The sequence below is a fragment of the Sinohyriopsis cumingii genome, chromosome 11 (genome assembly GCF_028554795.1).
Source record: "Sinohyriopsis cumingii isolate HCF-2022 chromosome 11, ASM2855479v2, whole genome shotgun sequence".
NCBI lineage: Eukaryota > Metazoa > Mollusca > Bivalvia > Unionida > Unionidae > Sinohyriopsis > Sinohyriopsis cumingii.
The window spans coordinates 52,716,733-52,731,012 of NC_142971.1; the positions used below are offsets into that span (position 1 = coordinate 52,716,733).

The 14,280-nt window shown below is 36.5% G+C and overlaps 1 protein-coding gene across 1 annotated transcript in view; it reads right to left on the reverse strand.

Annotated features, from left to right (window-relative positions):
- LOC149788458 (uncharacterized) overlaps positions 1 to 14,280 on the reverse strand; it is a 208,030-nt gene that overhangs the window by 62,339 nt on the left and 131,411 nt on the right. The window contains exons 59-64 of the mRNA XM_089973518.1: positions 12,218 to 14,172; positions 10,689 to 10,822; positions 9,283 to 9,463; positions 7,574 to 7,839; positions 2,958 to 4,530; positions 2,235 to 2,540 (exon numbers count right to left, since the gene is read on the reverse strand). Of these exons, the coding sequence (XP_089829644.1) occupies positions 2,235 to 2,540; positions 2,958 to 4,530; positions 7,574 to 7,839; positions 9,283 to 9,463; positions 10,689 to 10,822; positions 12,218 to 14,172 (4,415 nt within the window). The remainder of the gene's footprint in view (positions 1 to 2,234; positions 2,541 to 2,957; positions 4,531 to 7,573; positions 7,840 to 9,282; positions 9,464 to 10,688; positions 10,823 to 12,217; positions 14,173 to 14,280) is intronic.

Below are 14,280 nucleotides of genomic sequence, written 5' to 3' on the forward strand. Positions count from 1 at the left end.
TTTCCTCTGCAAAAAGTATTTTTACAGACCTTGAGTGAACTATTTTTCTTTATGGTTCCAAGTAAACGTTCTTATAGTTATAAAAAATGTGTCTTGTACAACAGTTTCTTGCCAATTCTTAGTTTAGATCTAAAAAGATGTCAGAGCACATATTCCTTAGAAAGTCAATTTATTTTAACTTTTATCAGATACAGCTCTCACCCCCCCCCCATTATAACATGGTAACACTATGGACCCCATAATCAAAATTTTAAACATTACAATTTTTTACAAATTCTCACCATCTATAAGCTGAAAACATTATATCAAGTCTACTGTACTTAATTTGGATATTACCAGGACAAGTTTTAAAGCCATAGTTTAACTCTAATTAGTCCCTCTTTTATTCAGGCAACGTAAAATCTTGTATTCCTAAAAGGCTATTTGCACACCTGAAAATACCCATGTCTCTAATACACTACAATTGTCATTGGTCCATGTCAGCTATCGTATTTGGATGAAGTTTACCTGACTGTAAAATCTGCCTTTAGCCATCTCAGCAGATCCACAGTTTTAATCTCTGTAAACACAGCTCACAGAAGACCAGCTTAGTTTTGACCATTGCTTACTGATGTCTGGACAGCAACAAATCACTACATGTAAATGAATTAGCAACGGCATTTATTTTTAACTTCTGGCCACTTTGTGTAATCTGTTGCAGTGCAGCCCAGAAGGGACTGGTGCTCATAGGCATAGTGTTGCTAGGTCCATTCCAACAATTAACTGTCACTTTCTAGTGAAATCAGATTAACAAAAAGAGTTCAGTATTATATGTATCTATAAGTGAATTATGACATTTAGTCTCACAATGGAAATGTCCAGGAAAAGGAAAGCTTATTCTGTGAATAGGAGATTTTTAGCAATTCATGGTGGATGATATTGAAGAAACTAAAGCTGTGCTACAGGGGCATTTTAGCTCATTTGACGATGTTCAGCTCTCGATCAATATTTATGAGGACACCCCCTGATGAATGTACGACTAATGCTGACATCCAGTTTTTCCTAGGTGCCCAAAGAGAAATCTTTGATCCCGATCAACAGGAAGTGGGATTTACTAATGACAATGACCAGGAAGATCCTCTGGAAATACTCCATGCTGTTTTCAAGAAAATTTGCATTTGAGAAAGACTTTGAAAATTATACATATAAAAAATATAGACTATGCAACAACAAAAAAACGAATAATCCAGTCTCAAACAACATGAAATACTGTCAGCAGAAATTGCACATTATGTGAATGAATAGTGTATATTCTATCTAGATTAATACGTTTTGTAAACAAATGTGTTTGTTTCAGACATCATCGGATTTTAAATGGATTGCATTTGAGTTTGTCATTTTGTTTTGGGTTCTTTTCTGTTATTCTATGTTTTGGAATTGCTAAAAGTGTGCACACATGATCTGACAAAACTCGGTCATAAGTAACTAATGTTTTGAACTGAAAATAAAGATATTTTATTGATAAAAATGATGACCTTATTGAGTGCACTTTATGCAGATAGATGTTCATTTATTTAATTGCAAATTGGGTGTAGAAGAGGTAAATATGTAAATGTGAGCTCTTAATTAAGAAAACATTAATCTGTTAACATCAGGTCTCCAGTGCATCCTAAATTTAAAGTTTTTAACATCAGGTCTAAAATTAACAGTAGGGAGAAGGTAAAGAAATGTTTTCATCATTTTCAAATCACTTTAAACTTGATGCAGCTGTACATAGAAGTTAAAAGTATCTTTATTAAAATGAGGCATTTACATCATAGTTTTTAATATTACCCATGATCTGGGCTATCATGTTGAGGGTCATATGCATGACAATATGGGCTGAAACCCCAAAGCATGGTATTATATTTTTATTTACTTTTTAAAATATTACTATCAGACATGATTAAATTTATAAATACCAAGCTGAAAACAAAACTAGTTTACGTAAACTAACAGTATTACTATACATTTCCTGGGCATGTTCTTTACCTCCCACCCTCCCCAATACACAAATGCACTCATAATTTTTTAACATATTCGCTATACTGCTGTCCAGTACATAATGCGGTTTGCAGTTAGGGACCCCAACTACCGTGCTATAATATGGGAGAGTAGTACAATCCCTGAATACAAATTTAACCCATGAATATGTTCCTTTAAATCACCAATATATACATCTAAAGTGACAATTCAAAGTACAGTATGCAACTAACCTGGTATTTCACAGTAAGTTCCACTCCAACCGAGGTATGGTTCACAGTAACACTCCCAATTTCTGTCACATACACCATGACTAGAGCACTGTATGTTACAACCAACACCGTGATAACAGGTAGTGTTACATTTACAGGTGAGGCTTGTCTGGTTGGCTGCTCCATATATACATGGATCAGCACATGCTGGTCCCACCCACCCACTGTCACAACGGGAACAGACTGGGGGATCATAAACAGGATCACAGAACCCTCGTCCATTACAATTAGGTTCTCCTGGACAGTCAGGCTGGGAACAGTCATCACCTGTTTAAATTAAAGAAACAGAAAAGCTGCCAATCACAATTGCCTTTTCTAATAAACTCTTTTGTGAGGTACTTAACACAAAATGTAAACAAGACTGAAATGGGTACAATGAAACCTGATATAAACATACACAAATACATATCAATGAAGTGTGAAATGTTACTAAATCTGCATTTCTTTTTTTATTCACTTTTACTTGAGTTTCATTTGCATTAATTCTGCATTTCGAATAGATTTTAATATGAGAGAATGGAGCTGGAGAGAGAACAAACTTAATTTCTTAGGGTTGGTTTTACTTTGCTAACATTTACATTACAATATTATGGAATACATATCACCAATCGTCTACTTTGTCCACTTTTTCATTTGATTTCCAACCAGAGTGACATGGAAGAAACTTAAGAACTTTCTTTTTACCTCCCCATCCTGGGTCACAGTAGCAGGTTCCAGAGGCGGCCATACACAAACCGTGACCTGAGCAGTCATCGGAATCTCCTGGACATCCTCTGACTGTACATTTCTTTCCTCGCCAGTTCACATCACACACACAGGTGTCATTTAGACAGGATCCATGGGTGTTACACTCCCACTCACAAAACTCCCCAACATGACAAGAGTCACATATACACTTTGTGCCATCACAGTTTCCATGGTTTCCACATTCAATGGAGCAACTAGGTCCATGGAAACATGGATTACAGATACATGTGCCACAGGCAGTGCAAGATCCATGGCCACTGCAGGTTGTGTTAGGGTTACACATGTGCTCACAGTGATATCCAAAATAACCATCATTACATACACAGATACCCTGACTGTTACAGACACCATGTCCACCACATGTTGCATTATCATCACACTGATATTGACAATCATTCCCAATGAATCCTGCTCCACAAATGCAATGGGATCCGGTCCAGTTGCCATGACCACTACACAGCTGCCCATGGAAAGCAACTAAGGATCCAACACCTCCATTCCCACCAGGTCCAGAACCTCCTGACACATATCGCTGGTAGGTCAGAACTTTGTTTGCGTAAATGTAACCACAGGTCCTGATCCGGCCTCCTGAGCCCCCACCTCCACGATGAGAATCACAACAACCATAACAATAACTACAGCAATCTGAGCTGGCTCCTCCACCTCTTGCATATATATATCCCCATCCTTCAATGACACCACTGTCAAGCCACAGTGATCCACCAGCACCACCACCAGCACCACCAGTTCCAGATATTCCATCCATCTCAATCTTGCCTTCCATATAGGCAGCTTCATGAACAAATCTGGTCACAGATCCTCCTACTCCTCCAAGGTAGTGAGAACAGCTGCCTCCACCACTGCCCGCCTGGCTTGGCAGATATGAACTGTCATAAGAACTGCCACCACTGCATGAACCACAACCTGATGCAGATCCTCCGAAGCCACCATGACCACCACCTGACCCTGGACCACAAGATAACCCTGCACCTGGACCTAAATTTTTGTCATATCCTAGGCCTGTGCCACTAATCTTGGACTTGGATTCCAACTCAAGGACAACACTTGTGATTCGGCTACTATGGATTATCTCCCCTGATGCATCATATTCCATATGGAAATGGTTGGTTGTGAAACTCAATCCACTGTCAGCATGGTAATCTGATGCATCGTCAAATATGAACTTTCCTCCTTTCATAACAGTGAAGGTTGTAAATAAGTATTTCCCAACTGCAAGACCTGTGGCAGTGCATCTGGCAGAGCCTGAGTCTATTAGATGAGTTATTCCTCTTGTGTACAAGTGCTCAATTCCAGACATCTGACCATGATTGATGAATGTTTGTTCAACATAAGTGGTGGTAGACAAATCAACTGAACCAGCAATATCCACATACAGACTTGAGTGGAGGTAGCTTCTTAGGAAATCTTCTCCAATATACAGTAACTTTGAAGCCAATACCTCCAGTTTTCCACTTCCATCACCATTTAGTTGACCAATATTGAGGAATGTCTGAAAATATAGCAAACAAAATCTAGAATCAGTTGCTTGCACTCATTTTCCTATAGAAATATATTTACTTCTTTTGTAGCAGTGACTTGATTAGTCAATATTTGTATTTCAAGAGTTCAGCCTGTTGCAAAGCAAAAATAATTTATCTATTAAAATTTAAAATAACCATTCCTCTTAATGAAACACTAAACTACTATTGTTTTAAAACAAAAGACTCCATTGTTGTTGAACCTAGCTTTTACTTAGCTAGAAAGGAACAACAACTTAATGTAGAACTAAGTCAAAAAACTTTAACATCAACCATAATTTATGGTATGGACAGATGGATGTACCAGCATATGACACAGAAAAAGACACTGACATGATCACTATGTTAAGTTTCTGCCAAGGAGCACTAAACAAAAATGAATTATTTCCAACAAAGTTTGTCAGACATACACTTTCTGGTGGGTACATTCACAAGAATATATTTTTAAAAATTATTAGAAATTTTACAGGACATGCTCTCAAAAAGAATGGAAAAAATATAGAGATACGGATGTGATGACATTTTTAAGAATTCAACACACAATTTAGCCAATATTGATTAAATAATGCACCAAGAAAATACACTGTATACAACCAAGAATGCAAAAACCCATATGTACTAAATGCCCTTTTATAACCAATTTTTAAATACAGACAAGTAAAAAAACCTGGAATACCGATATGTTTCTCCCAGACAAGTATAGGAATATTAATAGGAGGGGTGCAAAAATTAAATTGAAAAAGTATACAAATTAAGGATATTATAAATTACATATGGCTAATAGACTTGCATTTACTCAGCTTCAAGTCCATATGTAGAAAATAGGTAAAAGTCAAATGCATAGATGCAAACCCATGGCAAGGAAAAAGTATAATCCAAGTGGACAAAATGAGTAATCCGAGCAGAAAAAGAGTAATCCACATATAACATAATAAAATGTCAATGAGCATATGTACAAAACAATTTATTTATCCCCCTGGACTTTTGACATCAATTACTGTTTAAAGTTTTCGTACATAATGTTTTCAGCTTTAAAAAGCAACAGACTCTTATACTGCATTTCAAAACAATTTGTAACAGCTGAGACTATGAATGTTTTGCACACCACTAGAGCACTAAGTGATGGGTTACAGGTCCTAGATCTGAATCCAGTTTTATTTTTGTTAGCAATACTGAACAATCTCTCACAGTCAGCATTAGAATGGTAAAGAACCAATATTCCTTTCATAACCACACAAAGAAGAGGAAAATTTTATCTTCTGGTTACTGCGAATTATAGCTGGTAAATAAGGTGCCATTGCACATCAACTCTGTCTGCATGAAGTACACAATGTCAGGTAGAATGCCGACTTCACACTTCAGCAGTTCTCCTAATATATCAGAAGCCTTTCCTGCAGCATGGTGCATCAAATGACAGACACAACCTGATATGAACAATGATGGAGACATTTTTCAAGATATAGGATGCTTCTCCTTTATGAATTCCAGTCATCAGTGATGCAGTATCAGCTGAAAACCCCATACAGTTCTGCCAGCTTATGTTATTAAAAGCATTATCAAGCAAATAAAAATAATGCTTCTCTAGTGGAATCTACTGTTAATTCTGGTAATGAAATAAGAGCACTATGACTTTGCCCTTTTCATTGTCAAAGTCTCTTACACAGACTGGGTACAACATTTTGTCATCATAATCACTGCTCCTGAATGTTGCAAAACTAAACGGACCAATTTTCATGGCTTCTGCAATTTTAAGTGAAGTATCTTCTGCTTAACACCTAACAATATTAGATGATTTTGTTCTTGTACATGCATATTTTCTGCAATTTTGGAATCGGGAAACATCAGTTTGAAAAAAGGACCAATGTAATCTTCCACCACTAGGTGTAGTCCGTGTTCTATTAAGAACTCGGTAGATAACGCCTCTGCATTTCTAAAATTCGTGTCCACAATTAAGTTCTGCTGCAAAAAATAAGTTACTTTAGTATTGGAGTTAGTAAAATGAGCTAATTCAAGGTTTCTTTGTTTTACCACCATAACCAATATTAAAATCCTTTCCACATAGCCTGCAAGGAGTGTGAAGCTGCCCTAGAATGGAATGCTGTATTGTGTAATTCATGTTTTCATCTCTGAAACAGTTTTTTGTCTTTTCCTAATCCATCTATGAAATTATTTGAAAAATATTTTTGCTCCAACACTTGCATCAATTCGAATAAATCTGTCTTGACTTTTAGCACCAAATACCTACAGACTGGTTCTGTACCAGATATGAATTAGACCAAAGAATCTGCAAGCAAAGATTATAAATTAGAAAACTAGTCTGTTCTCTCCTAACTAAGCCATACAGTTGCTATAAACAGAAACCAGCATGTTTGTTGGAAATAGGGTAACTGCTATAAATAGAATAATACTGTTAGGAAAGTGGATTCAAGTCTTCGGGCAAGTGTACTCTTATGTCGTAGTTACATAGATGTTGTCTTTTCTAGAATATGGTCTGTGGGATTAATGGGATGTTAATAAAAATTTGAAAAGAAATTATTAATTTTTTGGAGGGGGATATACCTAGAACATGCAATCTGAATACAATTATGTGTAAGGCATAATTTAGTGAAATAAAAGCATATTGATTACGTAATAAGCATAATGGTTGACATGTATGCAAATGTCTGAACTAACTTTTTGTCACACAGTTGTTCTCCTGGAATTTCACTACTACATAAAAGAGTGTAAGAAAGGATGATGAAAGAAAAAATAGGTAGCAAATGAAATAAACGATCTTTGAAAAACAAGTTTTAACCTAATAAATTCCAAAGTTAAAGATAATTAGGAAAAGGTGTATCTGGATATATTCACTAGTAATCAGTACATACGAATATATTTCTGTATTGGTATCAATTTATTATTCTGTAAAATTATACAGGTAAATAATTTCATAATGTTTTTATTAAATAGTCATCCATAGTTTATATCAAAATAAACAGCTTTGAATTCTTACTATTGACCAAATGTTATACTTACAGATGAAATCCTTGCACAGGCTCCCTTTAACAGAACTAGTTCATCTATGGTTTGTACATCTATGTAGATACAAGAAGTGCTAGAGCCATGGTTCTGATCATCCATCCAAAGCTGCTTGTATTCTTCATCTCCATTAGACTGGATGAACACAGTGCCTGCTGAACCTGGGTTGTAGCCAGTGCCTCCATAAGCTACAAGACTGCCCAGGAAGTTTAAGGGTTCATCAAGGTACACCGCAACTCTGCCACCAGATCCACCTCCATTCCCTATATACCAAATTATCATATTTTAATGTTACTGTATATGTCAATACAACTGCACAACAGCCTAAAAGTCAAGAGCCTAAAACTAAACCTGTTATTTCATAATCTCCTGACAGATCAGTGTCTACTTACTGTATTCTACTTAGGATTTGTAAGATTATGCTTATGTGCTGAAAGTGTGTCCGATTTTCAAAAAATCCTAGAGACATTTTTTCCATGGTAATTAACTATTTTGGAAAACAGTATGAAAATTAAACAGCAATAATTATGCTATGTAATTAAACTTTTTGAAAGTCTGATGGTAAATGTCAACAAAAAGTACATGTGCAAAACAAAAATTTATGGTTCATTAACTCTCAATGAACAGGTGTTCTACTATATTTTAAATTGAAGTTTGTAGTGATTGGACTGTTCAAAATTTGCTGGTCAATATTTTCCAACTTATCTTTAAATGAAACTTTCAGTATCAAAGAAGCATTCATTTCCTACAAAATATGAATAAACATTGGGAAATAGAACCAGCATTTGGCACAAGGGTATAGACCCAGATCTCGGTCGATTGTATACTAGCAAATCTGGGCCTATGCTGCTTGCACTAGTGTTCAAAGGATAGCTCAGCAAATATAATTGGAACATGCATTGAGATTTCTCTAAATAACTGGAAAAAGACTAAATTCTCTGCCATTTTCCAGTCATGTCCCCCATTTATGCTGTACCACTCCATGAATGTATTCCTGAGGTGGATTTTGGAAGAAAAGCCAAAAGGAGTTCTAAGTGAAACCAATACTTAAGACCCAAAGTAAGTGATGTAATGAAAAGCAACAAAGTGTTCCAGGTGAAGCAAATACTTAGAAGTGATGTGAAGAAAGGTCACATGGTGTTAAAGGTGAGGCAAATACTTAGAAGTGATGTGACGATAGAGTGACAGCTTTAAATCCTTCCATAGTATCATTAAAGGATTTGTAAAGTGGCTGTGACGATATGTTTCTTTCAAAACAATTGTCACTTAACTCTTATTTCCTTGGCATGACACAACCAATAATATGTTAAAAGTGCCATTAAAACCAACCAAAAAGCAAGAAGACAAGTTTTTTAAATTTGAAACAATTCCTGCATATGTTAATGACTGAAACTGAAGAGAAAAATTGAAAACTATTATCTAGTCACAGGTTTTATTAACAATTATTGATTTATGTACAATTTTTTGTTATTTAGACTCAAATTATCTGGAAACAAATTCTGAATTGTGAAACAAATATTACAAACATTTAGTATCTGGAAATTAATCAGAATTAGGTAAGAGTAATTTGAATGTAATGGTTATTTTTATATTATGTTTTGTATTAACATTTGAAAACTTTGCAACACAAGTGAGCTAATCAAGATTTTGTACCATAAAAGTTTTCAGAATCCATGGACAGGGGTCAACAATTGCTAAGTACTGACCATAGTTTGTAGTGCCAATGTATCCTATACTGGATCCTTTGCCACCATGGCTACTGATTGTGCCATATCCACTCAGTGCTGCTGTGTGGATTACCACACAGCCTCCACTCCCCCCTCCACTCCTGTAGGTGTATCTAGTATCTGCTCCATTCACTGACACATTCCCATCCAGTTGGAAATCCTGAAAAGTACCAAAGCAAAGCTACATTTGAATCAAGAATTCAAATGACACTCTTACCTGGCCTTATCACATGGTTGATTTGTTACTTTACACAAGTTATAACAGAAATGATATATAACTGGCAAAGTTTAAACATTTGCTGCAGGATAGGAGTAGACCTAAGAACTCAAAAGGAAAGCCTGAAGGAATTAAATTCTTATTAAGTATGAACAAGAACCGATTATTATTCATACTTCATCAAATAACTGATTGCATAATTATTAACAACAACAAAAATTCTAAAATTTGGTTTTCTCGTATACACAGATTTAAAAGCTAGAAAGTTTTATAAATACACTTTTCACAGCTACAGCTAAATATAGTAATGTACATCCGTAATATGGGACTAAAAATATACAGATGAAAGCATCCATACTGCACTTTGTGCTGGGTCTGTGAACTTAAAAATTCCACCATAGGTGCACAGTTATTGTGCTTCCATTGTGGAATGCATGTGAAACTGTGTACATAAACAAAACTTTAATCAAGATTACTAAGAACTCACACCCAAGTCAAAATTCATACTTTTCATTGTTGGGTTGGGTATCACTAGAATTGGGGGCCCCGAGTGGCCGAGTGGTCTAAAGCGCTCTCCGTTACGGATCACTGCCATCTCACCTCTGTCTGTGTGGGTTCGAGTCCAGGATTCGGCCAATGTGGGTATGTGAGAAAGCTTGCCAGTAGCTTCTCGTGGGTCGGTGGTTCTTCTCGGGGTTTTCCCGGGTTCTTCCTCCACCATTAATACTGGCCGCCATGCATAGCCTATCATGTGCTGAAATATGGCGTTAAACCCCACAACAACAACAATCACCAGAATTTGATATTGCGATAAAGGACAGTGTACTGTGATATGTAGTGCATAATACTGGGACAATCTATAGATAATGCAAAATAATAATAAAGAGTGAACAAATTCATGTAATATAAAAGCTTTTTATAACATTGATTTCTTTTGAATCTCCTTGACTGAAATGATTGCATCCATCTATAAATAGGTTTGTCTGTTGTATGACACAGCTCAAACAAATGAAGTACATGATATGCCAAGATTTGAACACAGTTCATTACACAAAATGACATGCCTAAACAAACTGAAAACCACCAAATTATACAGTATAGGTATTATATGCAATTTAATTAAATTGTGTTGACCATAACAGTGCAACATCTCTCCTGAGGCAATTACCCTTCCAACATTGAGATTGATGTAGCTTCCACCTGCTGCACCATTTTCTCCCCCACCTCCACTTCCTGGATATGCAGATCCTGTAACAGAGCCATAGTAGGAACCTGATGTTGCCCCAGCTGTGCTTCCACCACCTGGTAATTTGAATGAGAGTTCATAAACATTACTGTTCCATACTGGCTTGAATGGTCTTGACAATAACCATCTGTGTGTAAAGACAATTCTATAATGAATTCTCCCCCACCCCCATTATTCTGATTTGAAAAATGAAAATTAATTTATTTTTATTTTTACAATTATCACTACTCTTAATCAAAGGATAAACTTTCTGTACCTTTCAAATGGATGTATGATGATATCATGATAGAGGTTCCACTAAATTTTCTTTAAATATCATAATTAGAGTGTACTGTACAATTTCATCTGTAATAAACCAACAGTGACTACAATTTGAAATCCTTCAACCTATCAGTGAATCAACAAGGAAATTTGGTATTACTATTATTAATTTTATTACTGCTGTGAATTCACGGTATTTCAGTTTTCACAGATTTCACATTTGTATAGAACTATGAATTATAAAACCATCAACATATTTTTCACCTTTAAGGCAGTCCAATTTTGTAAACTCAATAATTATTGGGCAATCTAACATGATGTGATTACTATATCATTACAACATCACTATGATGCCATTTTTATCAATGTATTTCATGGAGATATGAACTATGGGAGCAATTGGACATAAAATGACAAATTTGTGACTTCTGTCCCTTATTAAGGAATGAAAAAATATACTTATGCAATTTTATTAATCACAAAAACAGTCTTGTAAAACAAAATGATAAAGTCAATGAAAAGTATACAAAGCCTTAGAAATATTAAGCAATTTATGACCCACCACTATTTGGCTAGACAGGTTTTCAGTTGCATAAAACCAATGTGGGTCTTAATAATTATTTCATTTCTAAAAATAGCTACTCAGCATTCTTTATGTACTTGAAAATAGGAGTCAATGATAAAGTAAACTTTATGAATTTTTCAATATTTCTTCAGTTATTATTTCAAGGATAATTTGTGGCAGGGTACTTTGTCCCATATTTTTCTCTGTAATGATCTTCAAAATAAATATATGTATCCAGCTAAGACCAATTAAAGAAAATGCACACCAACAGAACATTATTTATGGTGTTGCGTGCATCATTAGATATTTACAAATATAAATTTTTGCAAAAGATAAAGACTTTAACATTTCACAAGTGATAATCCTTAAAGACATCAGACATCCCAGTCATATATCTAAATTTAGGTACCCATAAATATATAATGTAGATAAACAAAACACTGATACCATGAAAATAAATGAATCCATATTATAATTGTTATTGTTATTATTATTTTATAGGGCTGTTATAATGATGATGATGACACTGCATACCCATGAAAGTAAATGAATCCATATTATAACTGTTATTGTTATTATTATTTTATAGTGCTGTTATAATGATGATGATGATGACACTGCATACCTGTGCTAGCATATCCTCCTCCAGAGGCATCATAGCTTGTGGCTGTACCTGCTCCTGGTCCTTGTTCTTTGGGATAACCGTATCCTGAACCGTCAATCTGAGCTGAGCTCTCCACAGACAAATAGGTGGTGTTCAAAGTGGCCTTTTGAGTGGACACAGTTACTTTGCCTCCATTGCTCACAGTGAAATGGCCTGATGACAGGACAGGGTGTATGGGATCCATGTTAATGGTCAAAACTCCAAGGTTCTTCACTGCAATGTTGCCTATGGTAAGATATCCAGGTGTGTAGCTGTCTCCCAGAATATCTGTATACCACAACTGAAAGGACTTGACAGACTGCGTGTGAGCATAGCCCTGAAGAATGAATTCTGCTCCACGCTCTATAATCAGCTCCTCCACTCCAACCAGCCTTCCTTCAAGGACTACCTTTTGACTGCTAATTACTACAGTTGTGGGCAGGACAAGCTCTCCTCCACGGTCAACATGGAAGCCACATGGAGCATCAAAATAAGTGTGAGTGGACTCTACAAAGTGAATCAGAACTTGCTGTCTGTATTGTACTCGTACCATTCCCTTCTTGTTTCCTGTTAGTTCATGAATGATGACATTAATCCTTTCAGCTCCACTTGGATAGTAGAAGTGGACGTAAGAGTAGCCTTCCACCTGGACTTCATCAAATTCATAGTACAATGAATTCTCTTCCATCACCACAGCTGGGTTGGAGGTATACAGATCAGAATTCTCCACTGTAAGCTTGGAATGCTCAGGTTTGATCTCCGTAATATTTAACCTGGGATTGTATTTCAGTTCTCTATAGGAAGGTCCACGCCTTGACTCATATTTGTATATAGTGCCTGGGCCACCAGCTCCACTTGATGAATAGCCACCATGTGCCAGATACTGGCCTCCAAAGTTATTCTGACTTCCAATAAGTACTGCAATTCTTCCTCCACTTCCTCCACCTCCATTTCCAAGTCCTCTTCCTCCACTGGCATCAAGTGTACCATGTCCGGAAAAGTTGTAAGCCTGAACCAGAATGCTACCACCACTGCCACCACCACTGTTGCTTGCACTGGCATAAGCACCAAGGGCACTGACATAACCATCAATGTGAAGAGACCGGCCAACTTTAAGATTGACAAAGCCTCCGCCAGCTCCATCACCACCACCACTGCCCAGGTCTAAGGGAGAAAAGACTGATCCATATGCCTTAATAGACAGACTTCCACCTGCTTGTCCACCATAACTTCCTCCTGCAGATCCAACACCTGCCCCAGGTCCAGTTCCTGCTTCATAGCCTCGTCCATCCAGATTTATCTCACCTTCTGATTCCAAGTCAAGATCACCTGCCTCAATGTAACCATGGTTGATCAGGATAGTCCCTTTGTGCTTAATTTCTAAGAAAGCAGCTGTGATGGTGAAGTGGCTACTGAAAATTCTTCGAAATTCCAACTCACCATTCATCTTAACATTTATTGTTGGCAGGGAGAAATTACCCTCTCCAGTTATGGATTTTTTGACTCCATTTTCTAGTAGAGCTGTTTGAGCAGTTGAAGCAACACTAACAAAGGTTTCATCTTCGATATAGAGATGATGAACTCCAGTTACAAGACCCTCCAGTGTGGTGTTGATTCCCTGAAGATGAACCTCCGTGGGAAGGACAATCTCACTCCCATAGTCTATAATGAAACTGACTGGGGCCTCTGTCCTGTTGCTGATTGACTCAATATATTCAACATACATCAGTTGGTTATTTCTCAGATGGACCTGACCTGATCGGTCTCCAATAAAGCGATGAGCAATGAGCTGTACCTTACTGGTGTTGGGGTGGTAAAGAAGAACTCTTGAGAACCCATCTATTTGCATTTCCTCAAATTCATACTCGAGAGTATTCTTCTCCATGATCATTGTGGCAACTGGAACCTTGTTGCCTGCATTATCCATGTGCACATACCTAAAATATAATGAGAAATGTTTAGCCTGCTATACTAGTGATAATACATTGCATTTCAGAATTAACATGCATCTGACATTTCTGACCACTTGAAATGTTTGCTTACAG